The sequence below is a fragment of the Oryx dammah genome, unplaced genomic scaffold (genome assembly GCF_014754425.2).
Source record: "Oryx dammah isolate SB20612 unplaced genomic scaffold, SCBI_Odam_1.1 HiC_scaffold_8, whole genome shotgun sequence".
NCBI lineage: Eukaryota > Metazoa > Chordata > Mammalia > Artiodactyla > Bovidae > Oryx > Oryx dammah.
The window spans coordinates 49,842,940-49,857,485 of record NW_024070192.1 but is presented as its reverse complement, the minus strand read 5'-3'; the positions used below and the strand labels follow the sequence as shown (position 1 = coordinate 49,857,485).

At 39.3% G+C, this 14,546-nt stretch overlaps 1 protein-coding gene across 1 annotated transcript in view; it reads right to left on the bottom strand.

Annotated features, from left to right (window-relative positions):
- Nucleotides 1-14,546, bottom strand: part of BCAS3 (BCAS3 microtubule associated cell migration factor) — a 598,439-nt gene that overhangs the window by 555,892 nt on the left and 28,001 nt on the right. The window contains exon 6 of the mRNA XM_040244470.1: nt 11,082-11,188. Coding sequence (XP_040100404.1) covers nt 11,082-11,188 — 107 coding nt within the window. The remainder of the gene's footprint in view (nt 1-11,081; nt 11,189-14,546) is intronic.

The window sequence follows — 14,546 nt, the reverse complement described above, 5'->3', positions numbered from 1 at the left end:
CCAGCTCTTTGTGACCTCACTGACTGTAGCCCACCAGGCTCCTCTGTCCATGGGATTCTCCAAGCAAGAATACTGCAGTGGGTTGCCCTTTCCTCCTCCAGGGGATCTTCCTGACCCAGGAACTGAATCCACGTCTCTTGAGTCTCCTGCATTGGCAGGTGAATTCTTTACCACTGAGCTACCTGGGAAGTCAGTCCGTTCAGGAAATGGTGCTAAATCAATTGCATTTTTAAATTTTTTCAGTTCAAAAAAGTCTTGACCCCTGTGTCAAACCATATACCAAAAATTTCAAAAGGATTATAAATCTAAAGATAACAGCAGTCTTCTAGCAGAAAACATAACAATATTTTCACAGCCTTAGAATAAACAAGGATACAAAAAGCATTAAGAATAGAGTAAACCACTTAAAATTTGATTTGGATTTCCTTCATCAAAAGACAACATAAAAAAAGTGAAAATTTAAAGAAACCTATAAGGAAGACTAACAGGATAAATGATGAAATCAGAAAATGGACTGGATTATTATTTGTATTAAATTTAAAGGTGCTGGTTTTGATAACAGTGCTATGGTTATAAAAGATAATGTGCTTGCCCCCAGGAAATATGTACAGAATTTTTTATGGAAGAAGGGCATAAATTCTCCTACTGATAAATGGTTCAGAAAAAAACCTGCACACACAGAAAAACTTGAGAATGATAAAGAAAAAGTAAAATCTCCTTCACTGGTAAATCTGAGTAATGAGTAAGAGGAGTTCCTTATATTAGTACAAAATTTTCTGAAAGTTAAAAATTATTGCAAAATGAAAGCATCTTTAAAGCCACAATAAGATACCAACCCATATACACAGGAATGGTTAAAATTAGAAAGACTGACAATACCAAGAGCTAGTGAGAACGTGCAGCATGTAAAACTTTCATAAATTGCTGGTGGGAGTACATACTGGTAAAACCACTTCAGAAAACTGATTGGCAATATCTACTGAAGTTTTAAACGTACACGTTCACTTCAACACAGCAAATCCACTCCTAGGTCTACATCCCAGAGAAATGGGTGCAGCATATATCCACCAAGGAACACATACAAGAACACCAGAGCAGCTTTATCCATAACATTCAACAAAAATGTTAATCAGTTGTAAAATGGAAAGGCTTCCCCAGTGGCTCAGATGGTAAAGAATCTGCCTGCAGTGTAGGAGATTCAGGTTCGATCTTTGGGTCAGGAAGATCCCCTGGAGAAGGGAATAGCAATCCACTCCAGTATTCTTGTCTGGAGAATTCCATAGACAGAGATACCTTTCCATAGGGTTGCAAAGAGTAGGACACTAAAAATAGTATACAGCAAAATTAAGAACAAATCACTGCTATATACAAAAACATCAAAGAATCTCATAGTCACACTGTTGAGAGAAAGAAGCCAGACACAAAAGAATAGACTGGATTATCTCTGACCACCCCGCAACACACACCCTGTTTTTTTTAAGTTCAAGAATAGAAAACACTAATCTCTGGTGATAGAAGTCAGAATAGTGGTTACTTGGAGGTACAAAGAGGGCAGTAGTGACAGGCAGGTGGCATGAGGGACTCCTGAGTTGCTGGAAAGGGTCTGTGTCTTAATCTGAGTTGTGCCCAGAAAGTTATATACACACTTTAAAAACTCAATCTGCTCACTGACAACCTCTGCACTTTATGGTATTTAACATATTCAGTGAAATTCGTAAGAAAAACAGCTGCCTTCCGCACACTCACTGGTCAGCATGTGTCCAAAGAATATCTTCCATCTTAGAGTGGAAAAATATCAAAAATATTTCAAATGAGAGATACCGATTTACAATAATAAATTTCAAACTCATTTTTCAAATCAACAAAAGTCACAGAAAGCCACTATTTAAACACTGGAAAGACTATACTTTAGATATAGACTTGTTTAAAGTAATACCTAAGGAAACATATTCCACAGAAAACATTTGCCTCTACTAATCTAAGTGAATTCCACAAGCTACTTAAATATTATTTTTCACTTCTGCTTTTATTAGGCCTTCCCTGGTGGCTCAGATGGTAAAGAATCTGCCTGTAATGCAGGAGACCCGGGTTCGATGCCTGGGTCAGGAAGATCCCCTGGAGAAGGAAGAGCAACCTACTCCAGTATTCTTGCCTGGGAAATCCTGTGGACAGAGGAGCCTGGCAGAATTCCACAAGTTATTTCAATGTTATTCTTCATTTCTGCTTTTCTTCACTCTGTGACACCCAAAGATCGTCCATTGCCAAGTGACTAAAGAGCCATCCATTACTTCTCCTTCCAGTAATAAGAGACTGAACCAAACAAAATAAGGCTCTACTCTCAACAAAAGCAATTTTTTTTGATTTGGGTCCATATTCAAACTTTCTCTGCTTGCCAGTTACCTAAATCACTGACTTTAGATTGTTCCCAAATGAAACCCATAAAAATCATTTCCTAGCTAGCAATCTCAACATGGCAAAGTTGGCACCCATCTTCTAACAAATAATAAGCTAATTGGTATTCACCTCAAATATGTCCTTGCAGGTTTTCTCCGAAGTTTTCAATGTAAAGGCAAGACAAAAAGTGTAAAAGCCACACTAAAAGCTTAAAAAAATATTGAAAAAAATATTTTCTTTTAAGGGAACAGCTGGACTTTTCTTAGCTCAATGTGTTAGCGACACCTAGTGTTGCTTCTTTGCAGCACATCCAAGAAAACACTCCGAATCTTAACTTCAGTCGCTCAGTCGTGTCTGACTCTTTGCGACCCTGTGCACTGCAGCACACCAGGCTTCCCTGTCCATCACCAACTCCCAGAGCTTGCTCAGACTCATGTCCATCGAGTCAGTGATGCCATCCAACCATCTCATCCTCTGTTGTCCCCTCCTCCTGCTGCCTTCAGTCTTTCCCAGGATCAGGGTTTTTTCCAATGTGTCAGCTCTTCCCATCAGGTGGCCAAAGTACTGGAGTTTCAGCTTCAGCATCAGTCCTTCCAATGAATATTCAGGACTGATTTCCTTTAGGATGGACTGGTTGGATCTCCAAGCTCTAACACCACAGGTCAAAAGCATCAATTCTTCAGCACTTAGCTTTCTTTATGGTCCAACTCTCACATCCATACATAACTACTGGAAAAACCATAGCTTTCACTAGACAGCCTTTTGTTGGTAAAGTAATGTCTCTGCTTTTTAATATGCTGTCCAGGTTGGTCATAGCTTTTCTTCCAAGGAGCAAACGTCTTTTAATTTCATGGATGTAGTCACCATCTGCAGTGATTTTGGAGCCCAAGAAAATAAAGTCTGTCACTGTTCCCCATCTATTTGCCATGAAGTGTTAGGACCAGGTGCCATGATCTTCGTTTTCTGAATGTTGAGTTTTAACCCAGCTTTCTCACTCTCCTCTTTCACTTTCATCAAAAGGCACTTTAGTTCCTCTTCACTTTCGGCCATAAGGGTGGTATCACCTGCATATCTGAAGTTATTGATATTCCTCCCCACAATCTTGATTCCAGCTTGTGCTTCATTCAGTCTAGCATTTCCCATGATATACTCTGCACATGAGTCAAATAAGCAGGAGGACAATATATAGCCTTGATGTACTCCTTTCCCAATTTGGAACCAGTCCATTGTTCCATGTCCAGTCCTAACTGTTGCTTCTTGACTTGCATACAGATTTCTCAGGAGGCAGGTAAGGTGGTCTGGTATTCCCATCTCTTAAAGAATTTTGCACAGTTTGTTGTGATCCACACAGTCAAAGGGTTTGGCATAGTCAATACAGCAGAAATAGATGTTTTTCTGGAATTCTCTTGCTTTTAGGATGATCCAGCGGATGCTAGCAATTTGATCTCTGGTTCTTCTGCTTTTCCTAAAACCAGCTTGAACATCTGGAAGTTCTCGGTTCACACACTGTTGAAACCTGTCTTGGAGAATTTTGAGCCTTACTTTACTAGCATGTGAGAGGAGTGCAACTGTGCGGTAGTTTGAGCATTCTTTGGCATTGCCTTTCTTTAGGATTGGAATGAAAACTGACCTTTTCCAGTCCTGTGGCCACTGCTGAGGTTTCCAAATTTGCTGGCATATTGAGTGCAGCACTTTTATAGCATCATCTTTTAGGATTTGAAACAGCTCAGCTGGAATTCCATCACCTCCACTAGCTTTGTTCATAGTGATCCTTCCTAAGGCCCACTTGACTTCGCATTCCAGGATGGCTGGCTCTAGGTGAGTGATCACACCACTGTGGTTATCTGGGTCATGAAGATCTTTTTTGTACAGTTCTTCTGTGTATTCTTGCCACCTTTTCTTATTATCTTCTGCTTCTGTTAGGTCCATACTGTTTCTGTCCTTTACTGTGCCCATCTTTGCATGAAATGATCCCTTGGTATCTCTGATTTTCTTGAAGATATCTCTAGTCTTTCCCATTCTATTGTTTTCCTCTATTTCTTTGCACTGATCACTTAGGAACGTTTTCTTATCTCTCCTTGCTATTCTTTGGAATTCAGATGGAGATATCTTTCCTTTTCTCCTTTGCCTTTCGCTTCTCTTCTTTTCTCAGCTACTTTTAAGGACTCCTCAGACAACCATTTGCATTTCTCCATTTCTTCTTCTTGGGGATGGTTTTGATCACTGCCTTCTACAATGTTATGAACCTTCATCCATAGTTCTTTAGGCACTCTATCAGATCTAATCCCTTGAATCTATTTGTCACTTCCATTGTATAATCGTAAGCGGTCATACCTGAATGGTCTAGTGGTTTTCCCTAATAAATCTTAACTTACTGAACCTCAAATACACTGTTTCATACAACTCTCATCTTTTAGGTACTGTAATGAATACATTTTCAAGATCTGTTTAAGATATGAAGCACTTCAAAAGAGGATGAGAGGACTTCCATGGTGGTGCAGTGGATAGGAATCCATCTGTGAATACAAGGGACATGGGTTTAATTCCTGGTCTGGGAAGATTCCACATGCTGCAAAGCAACTAAACCTGAGTGCCATAACTAAAACAGGCAAAACTAATCTACAGGCAAACTAATCTACAGTGGAAAATAAGATAACAATAGTGGCTGTTTCACAGATGGGATGGAGGAAAAATTGAAAACAGCCATGAGGGAAATTTCTTGAATGATAATCATGGTCTATATCTTGACAGAGATTTGGGCTGCCAGGTACTTATCAAAGCTCAGGAAGTTTACATATTAAGATCTGTGTATTGAACTGTGGGTAAACTTTAAATTAAAAACTAATCAAATATTCAACTTTAATGATAAGCCATGCAAAAGTAGTTAGGGGAAACCATGCTAATTTTGCAATTTACTTTGAAATGCACCCAATAAGATCTATAGGTAGAGAGAAAATTAAGCAAATACAGTAAAAATTTTCATGGTATAATAGAGGTGGTGAGTATATATATTTTCCATAAAATTGGTTCAACTTTGCTCTATATTCAGACTTTTTGAAGTTCTTACAATGGTACAAAGCTCATTTTGTAAGTTTTACCTTGAAGAACTGTAGCCCAGCACCATCTCTGAGATACCCAGCATTTTTCACCTGCTCACCAAGCTCCACCAAAGTGTCTCCCTGCTATTTTTAAATATAGGAAACAAAATCCTATATGAGAGAGTACTGCCTTTAAATGCCCCTTCCTCAAATGCCCACAAGACTTACTCCTCCACACTTCTGCTCTGCAAGTCACTGAGAGAGGCTTTCCAAGACTACCTTACATAACACAGCAACCCACAAAATCAACCACCCCACTATAACACTTGGTATGTGTTTATCTATTATCAAAGCATGGTACATGTTTTAATATCATCTTCCCACTCTTCAACCCACCTACCTAGAACAGAAATTCCATAAGAATAATGGTTTTGTTTAGCTCATTGCTGTTTTCCCAGCACCTTGAACAAGGTCTGGCATATAAAAGACAATCAATAAATCTTTGCTGAGTGAATGAATTAATGAATGAACAAGGCAAGTATAAATGGCATGGCTTTATAAGAATGCAATTTGGCAAATCTACCAAGAGCCTTAGTATACCTTTTATTGATCTCTCTAAATTACATAATCATAAAGATATTTATCTCAATATTCTTAAGAAGAAAAAAACTTAAGAAATCTCAATCAATGTCCAACTATAGAGTAAAGAACATTTCCACCTCAGAACCTCTGACTTTACTATTTGCTGTTCCAATCATACTGTGGCTAAATTTAATTACTTCCTTGCCACTTCCTTATTATAATCTCTTTTTTCTTCATATTACAATTTGTCTTTATTTATTTTTATTTAAATCCAGTTCTTCTACTAGCTCCATTAGAGAAAAGACCCTATTTTGCTCAAAATACATACTTTACTACAGACTTGTGTTGAATAAATGAACACTTTTTAAGTTCTCATACCTCAGGGTACCCAGTCAATCTATGTGTAAGACTGGCAAGAATACAAGCAAGATATTTTAAAATAACCGAAATAAATAAAATAAGTAACTAAGATAACAAGAGCTAAAAGAATTATGGGAGTTCAAGGAAAAGTACAGAACTACTGTTTTTTTGGGTTTTTTTTCCCCATATAAATCCCATAAACCTATTTGGTCTTTAGTCCATGTACTGCTGATTTTTTTAACTAACTTACATTACCATATGTAAAATAGACAGCTAATGGGAATTTGCTGTATGACTCAGGGAACTCAAACAGGGGCTCTGTAACAACCTAGAGGGGTAAGATGGGAGGGAGGTTCAAGAAGGAAGGTTCAAGAGGGAGGGAACCTGTGACTGATTCATGTTAATGTCTGACAGAAAATAACAATTCTGTAAAGCAATTATCCTTCAAATAAAAAACATAAATTTTTAATTTTTTTAAGAATTTTAAAGGAATTCCCTGGCAGTCCAGTGGTTAGAACTCTGTGCTCTCACTGCCAAGGGCCACATTCAAAGCCTGATTGGGGAACTAAGATCCCACAAGCCATGGACCATGGCCAAAAGAAAATAAAATAAATTTTTTAAAAAAGAATTTTAAGCAAGAGCACTGATACTCACATTACCAAAAAGAGGTAATGACATCGCTGGGCATGAGTAGGAAAGGGACCTATTTATCCAGAACAACAACATAAATAATCATTCTTTCTCATGTTACATCAGATGTGTTGACAGAAGGCGCCTGACAGCTTGGGAAAGCTATGAATACTGGTGTTTTCCTGCAGGCATCTCATACACAAAGTCTCAGGGACTGGGCAGTAGAGATACTACTTCTGCACAGTTTTGAGCTAACTCTACTTAGCTAGATTCTGAGATATTATCTAAGCCTCAACTGCATTTGTGCATTTCATAAAAAAGGCTGAGCACCAAAGAATTGATGCTTTTAAATTGTGGTGCTGGAGAAAAGACTCTTGAGAGTCCCATGGACTGAAAGGAGATCAAACCAGTCAATTCTAAAGGAAATCAACCCTGAATATTCGTTGGTAGCACTGTTGCTGAAGATGAAGCTCCAATACTTTGGCCACCTGATGCAAAGAGCCGATTCACTGGAAAAGATCTGACTCACTGGAAAAGATCCTAATGCTGGGAAAGATTGAATGCAAAAGGAGAAGAGAGTGTTAGAGGAAGAGAAGGTTAGAAAGCATCACTAACTCAATGGACATGAATCTGAGCAAACTCTGGGAGACAGCACTGGACAGAGGAGCCTGGCTTGCTACAGCCCATGTGATCACAAAGAGTCACACGTGATTTAGTGAATGAACAACAACAACGAACTTCATAAACAATTTTTTTTTAATGTTTAGCCAGGATGTTTATTTTCTTAATCTGAGACTCAAGAGTTGGGACAATTTTATAAAATCAACCTTGGGCACAAACTTGAAGCAAAAACTGAGCTGAAATTCAGACAAGGATTGACTTTCTGCCCACCCTCACTTAACTCAAAAGCAAATAATGCTTTATGGTCTCAAAGGTCCCTTAGAATCAGGTTTATTTCTAGACTGACCAACAAAAGCTCCTCATCTACACATGGTAACACTTAAATGATACGTGAATGGCTAACTACTGATAAACAAGTTTCAGAAGGGTTTAGTTAGAGTAATGGGTAACTCACACTAGTCGATAAAGGATGAACATATGAAGGTACATCATAACCTTTTACACTGAAAACTAACACTAGGCTGCCATACCACTTGCATGGCACATCTTCTGCCACCGCAGAGAGGAAATAGAGCCCTTAGGTAGTGGGCTTTGAATGGGAAGTCAGAAAGAACTGGGTTTGCATTCCAATTCCTCCTCTTTTAAGCAGTGTGACCTTACCACCTACAAAATAGGATAACTTCTCCCTCACAGTATACAATACATGAGACAATGCGTATATAAAGCTCTCTGAACACAGTAAGAGCTCCATCAGTGCAACAGAAGGAGCTTATTTTTCCAAACTGCCTCCTAATTCTTGAACCAGTCCTCACGGGGGCTATACTATTACAATAGTAACAACTGACAGTCAATGAAAATCCCACAAAGAAAAGATTATTTAGTTCTCTCAAAATACAATCTGGGCATAAGAATTACTTTAAAGAAGTAATTAAAATTACTCAGAAGACCTTTAAGTTACTCAGAGCTAGACATAAATCAACTATTAAAAGCGATACCTCTAATTATAACCAAAGCAAGTGGGCAGCCTGAGTACCACCAAAGGAATGTGCTCCATCTGGTCAACACCCTTAATCCCACAAGGCCCAACCCTGTTAAAGCTCTAGCTTCCTCTTTGCCTTCAAGTCTGTCAACAAACAGAGTAAAGAATCAAAATGGTGGTGACCTAAATGGGAAGGGAATCCAAGAAAAAAGATATATATACATTTATATACATATAGCTGATTCATTCTGCTGTACAGTAGAGACTAACACAGCATTATAAAGCAATTATACTCCACTCAATCATTAAAAACTAAAATTTTTTAAGAATCAAAATATAGTCTCCATTAATAAGAAAAGGTTACATTTACAAAATCCTCTCCTCTGAACACAACCTAGAATTATTTCTCTTGTTAGGAAAAAGCAAACAAGCAAAACACCGTTACTTTTAGGTCCTTTCTCTATGCCTTTGGCATGATACTTCGATTACAAACAATATTGCAAGGTCTTGAAAAAATGTCAACCTCACATCCCCAAAGGCAAAAAAACAAGTTCACTCGATCCATGACATACAAACAGGATTCTTCTGTCTCTGCAAAATAAAACCAATCCTTAAGAAATATAAAGCCTCAAATCCTAAATATTTAATAATATGATACGTAATTATTATAAGATTAGTGCGTGTATGTGTGTGTGTTAGTAGCTCAGTCGTAGCTGACTCTTTGCAACCCCATGGATTAAACAGCCTGCCAGGCTCCTCCGTCCATGGAATTCTCCAAGCAAGAATACAGGATTGGGTTGCCATTCCCTTCTCCAGGGGATCTTCCCAACCCAGGGATCAAACCTGGGTCTCCTGCATTACAGGCAGATTCTTTACCAACTGAGTCACCAGGGAAGCCCCCTATTAAGATTAGAGGGAACTATAAGAACTATAGTTCATTATCAGTGATTTACAGAATATAAGAATAAATAATATTTTTACTGAAAATGTTTAAGAATTATGAAGATCAATATACTCATTATTCAGTAATCCTTAAGCCAAATTCTGTACTCAAGAACATCTAGCATTTCATTAAATTTGAGGCAATATATATTTGCTTATAAATCTTTTAGGAAGTAACCATAAGAACTCAAAAGAACCGAAAAGGGAAGGAAAAAAATTCTAGTTGAACCACCCATGCAAAATAGGCTTCAAACAATCTAGTAAATGTGTTTATTAAAGGCACAAATATTGGCCCCAGGTCTCCAACTGCAAAAAAAACCTACACAATAGATGTTCCACCTGCCAACTAGGCCTTCCACCCCAATCTACAAGAGAGACATGATATCTAGGCCATGCCAAACACCAGATTATAACTAAGTATAAGCCAAAGTATGTAGTCCCAACTACACTTCACTGAGCTGTGGTCCCACCAAGCCTCTTCCTCTTCTAGTACACTTACTTTTGGTCATCCCAGAGAAGCACAGGTAGGACTGAAGATGGAAACTGGGACCACTACTAGGCAATTTAAAACATGTATGAAAACTGCGATTTATCCTAAACAGATATACAGACACAAAATGACCTTAGTTCAAGCTCAGGTATACATCATTTCTAGTATCAGAAAAGGCGAGGGGAGGGTGCACTGAAGTGTTTCCAATAATTGGAAACAAGTTATGTAAATTAAGGAAAGTCCAAATAAGAGCATTATATGTGGCTATATATCTCATAGAGAAGCTCTTGGAATACTAATTCATAAGTAAAAAATAGCAAAGTACAGACAGTTGTATAGTATGTTCCCTTCTGTTAAGGAAGGGCAGGGTGGGAGAAATATATCTGTTCTTATTTGCCAAAAAAATCAGGATACATAAGAAACTAGAAATCCTAGGGAACTAGAAACTACTCAAGATAAAGGAAACTGAGGAAAACAGTGGTAGGGAGTTTTGTTACCCACTTACACCTCTTGAATTTTGTACCATGTGGATGTTTTAACTGACTCAAAACATTTTTTTTTAATAATCGCTCATTTTTTTTAAGCCTCTATAAGCTTCTTTGTTGCTGTTTAATCATTAAGTCGTGTCTAACTCTGCAACTTCACAGACTGTAGCGTGCCACGCTCCTCTGTCCAAGGGATTTTCCAGGCAAGATCCCCCAGAGGAGGTTGCCATTTCCTTCTCCAGGGCTTAGCCTCTTTACTCTTTTGTAAAAATTTCAGGAAAAGAGAACAGTAATACCTACTTCGTAGGGTTACCATGATGAGACGTGAAATCTTCCATGTAAAGTGATCCCCACAATCGCTGGCCTACTTTACAAACCATTTACTGCATGGTTCAGTTCCCACTTGCCCTTTACTCCTTGGGCCTCCTATGGGGTTCCACACAAGCAGTCTCTGAGCAACTGCTTGCAAAATAAATGGAGGAGTCCTTAGAGAAAATATGGCCACCAGCTAGCATGCTGCAAAGTTTTCTATTTCACGGAGTCAGCATCTTCATACTTACAGGGATGCTCCAGACCTGCATTCCATCACTGTAGCCAATCATAATCAGCAAAGGCGGCTCATTCCCCGTGCTATGATTTTCATGAAATTCCAGATTTCTTGATGTGTCTGCATTAGAATTAAATAACAGAAGAGGAAATTTAAGACACAATCAATCAACAAAAACAATGACACTCCTTTAATGCATAACGACTGCTTCAATTATTTTGCAATAAAAAGTTCAAAAGTTTTGGGACTTCCCTGGTGGTCCAGTGGTTAACAATCTGCCCTGCAATGCAGGAGACATGGGTTCAATCCCTGGTCAGGGACCTAAGATCCCACATGCTGCGGGGGCAACCAAGCCTGAGCACCACAACTACTGAGCCCAAGCACCACAAGTAGAGAGTCCAACGCAGTGAAGATCCCGGGTGCCACAACTAAGACCTGACCCAACCAAGAAAATAGTTTCTTTAAAAATTCAGAAGTTTTGGAAAACATTTAAAGGAAAGTGAAAAGAAAGCTGAAATCACAAAACTAGTAGTTTTTTTGTTTGTTTGTCATTGTTGTTTCGTTGCTAAGTCGTTTCTGACTCTTTTGTGACCCCTCGTGACACTGTGCAGGAGACAGGGATCAAGACCATCCCCATGGAAAAGAAATGCAAAAAAGCAAAATGGCTAATGGCTGTCTGGGGAGGCCTTACAAATAGCTGTGAAAAGAAAAGAAGCAAAAAGCAAAGGAGAAAAGGAAAGATATAAGCATCTAAATGCAGAGTTCCAAAGAACAGCAAGAAGAGATAAGAAAGCCTTTCTCAGCGATCAATGCAAAGAAATAGAGGAAAACAACAGAATTGGAATGACTAGAGATCTTTTTAAGAAAATTAAGAGATACCAAAATAACATTTCAGGCAAAGATGGGCTCGATAAAGGACAGAAATAGTATGGCCCTAACAGAAGCAGAAGATATTAAGAAGAGGTGGCAAGAATACACAGAAGAACTATACAAAAAAGAGCTTCACGACCAAGATAATCATTATGGTGTGATCACTCACCTATGGCCAGACATCCTAGAATGTGAAGTCAAGTGGGCCTTAGAAAGCATCACTATGAACAAAGCTAGTGGAGGTGATGGAATTCCACTTGAGCTCTTTCAAATCCTGAAAGATGATGCTGTGAAAGTGCTGCACTCAATATGCCAGCAAATTTGGAAAACTCAGCAGTGGCCACAGGGATCGAAAAGGTCAGTTTTCATTCCAATCTCAAAGAAAGGCAATGCCAAAGAATGCTCAAACTACCGCACAACTGCACTCATCTCACACGCCAGTAAAGTAATGCTCAAAATTCTACAAGCCAGGCTTCAGCAATACATGAACCATGAACTTCCAGATGTTCAAGCTGGTTTTAGAAAAGGCAGAGGAACCAGAGATCAAATTGCCAACATCTGCTGGATCATGGAAAAAGCAAGAGAGTTCCAGAAAAACATCTATTTCTGCTTTATTGACTATGCCAAAGCCTTTGACTGTGTGGATCACAAGAAACTGTGGAAAATTCTGAAAGAGATGGAAATACCAGACCACCTGACCTGCCTCCTGAGAAACCTATATGCAGGTCAGGAAGCAACAGTTAGAACTGGACATGGAACAACAGACTGGTTCCAAATGGGAAAACGAGTACGTCAAGGCTGTATATTGTCACCCTGCTTATTTAACTTATATGCAGAGTACATCATGAGAAATGCTGGGCTGGAAGAAGCACAAGCTGGAATCAAGATTGCCAGGAGAAATATTAATAACCTCAGATATGCTGATAACACCACACTTATGGCAGAAAGTGAAGAAGAACTAAAAAGCCTCTTGATGAAAGTGAAAGAGAGTGAAAAAGTTGGCTTAAAGCTCAACATTCAGAAAACGAAGATCATGGCATCTGGTCCCATCACTTCATGGCAGATAGATGGGGAAACAGTGGAAACAGTGTCAGACTTTATTTTGGGGGGCTCCAAAATCACTGCAGATGGTGACTGCAGCCATGAGATTAAAAGACGCTTACTCCTTGGGAGAAAAGTTATAACCAACCTAGACAGCATATTCAAAAGCAGAGACATTACTTTGCCAACAAAGGTCTGTCTAGTCAAGGCTATGGTTTTTCCAGTAGTCATGTACGGATATGAGAGTTGGACTGTGAAGAAAACTGAGTGCCAAAGAACTGATGCGTTTGAACTGTGGTGTTGGAGAAGACTCTTGAGAGTCCCTTGGACTGCAAGGAGATCCAACCAGTCCATTCTAAAGGAGATTGGTCCTGAGTGTTCTCTGGAAGGAATGACGCTAAAGCTGAAACTCCAGTACTTTGGCCACCTCATGCGAAGAGCTGACTCATTGGAAAAGACTCTGATGCTGGGAGGGATTCGGGGCAAGAGAAGAAGGGAACGACAGAGGATGAGATGGCTGGATGGCATCACCGACTCGATGGACGTGAGTCTGAGTGAACTCCGGGAGTTGGTGATGGACATTGAGGCCTGGTGTGCTGTGATTCATGGGGTCGCAAAGAGTCGGACACGACTGAGCGACTGAACTGAACTGAATTGGACTATTGTGTAGCCAGCCAGGATCTTCTGTCTACAGGATTTTCCAGGCAGGAATACTGGAGTGGGCTGCTATTTCCTTCTCCAGGGATCTTCCTGGATCAGAGACAGAACCAGCGTCTCCAATACCGGCAGGCGATTTCTTTACCACTGAGCCACCAGGGAACCAATACCTATAATTAGCACAAGTAGGTTTTAAAAATCAAACTCTCGGAGAAGGAAATGGCAACCCACTCCAGTACTCTTGCCTGGAGAATCCCATGGAGGGAGGAGCCTTGTAGGCTACAGTCTATGGGGTCGCAAAGAGTCGGACACGACTAAGCGACTTCACTTTCACTTTCATTACCAAAAAAAAATCAAACCCCTCAATGACCAAGTTTACAACACATATACAATGGTATATTTTATCAGGAGCTATTTGGGTTTTAGCAATTATATGATGCCATTGATTTAAAGATGAAACCCAATTTCAGAGATGTGAAAAAGCAAAAAGAGAAAAAACGTGTCCTAAGATGGATGAAATGTGGTATACATATATTTGCATATAAATATTAATACCATTTTTTGTACTTTTATAAATTTAAGTTCTGGTAGAATTTGTCTAAACCTTCCTATACTGCCTGATTTAAATAAATTTCCTTTATTGAAAAAAATAAAATAAAACAAAAAATAAAAATCGAACTCTCTCAGGAGGGTACCAGTACCAAGTATAGCTCCATCTCACATGAAGAGGAGACTACAGAGCCTGACAGAGTGACAGCAGTACCCAGGGGAAACACCAGCGCCGGGTGAAGGACAGCGGAGCAGTGCCCGCAGAGGCAGACAGCGTAAGTTGTGTGGGTTCACAAGTTGTATCTGGACACTCTGAGAAACAACAGGCAGAGGATAAGGAAGAGTAAGATGCAAGATGGGG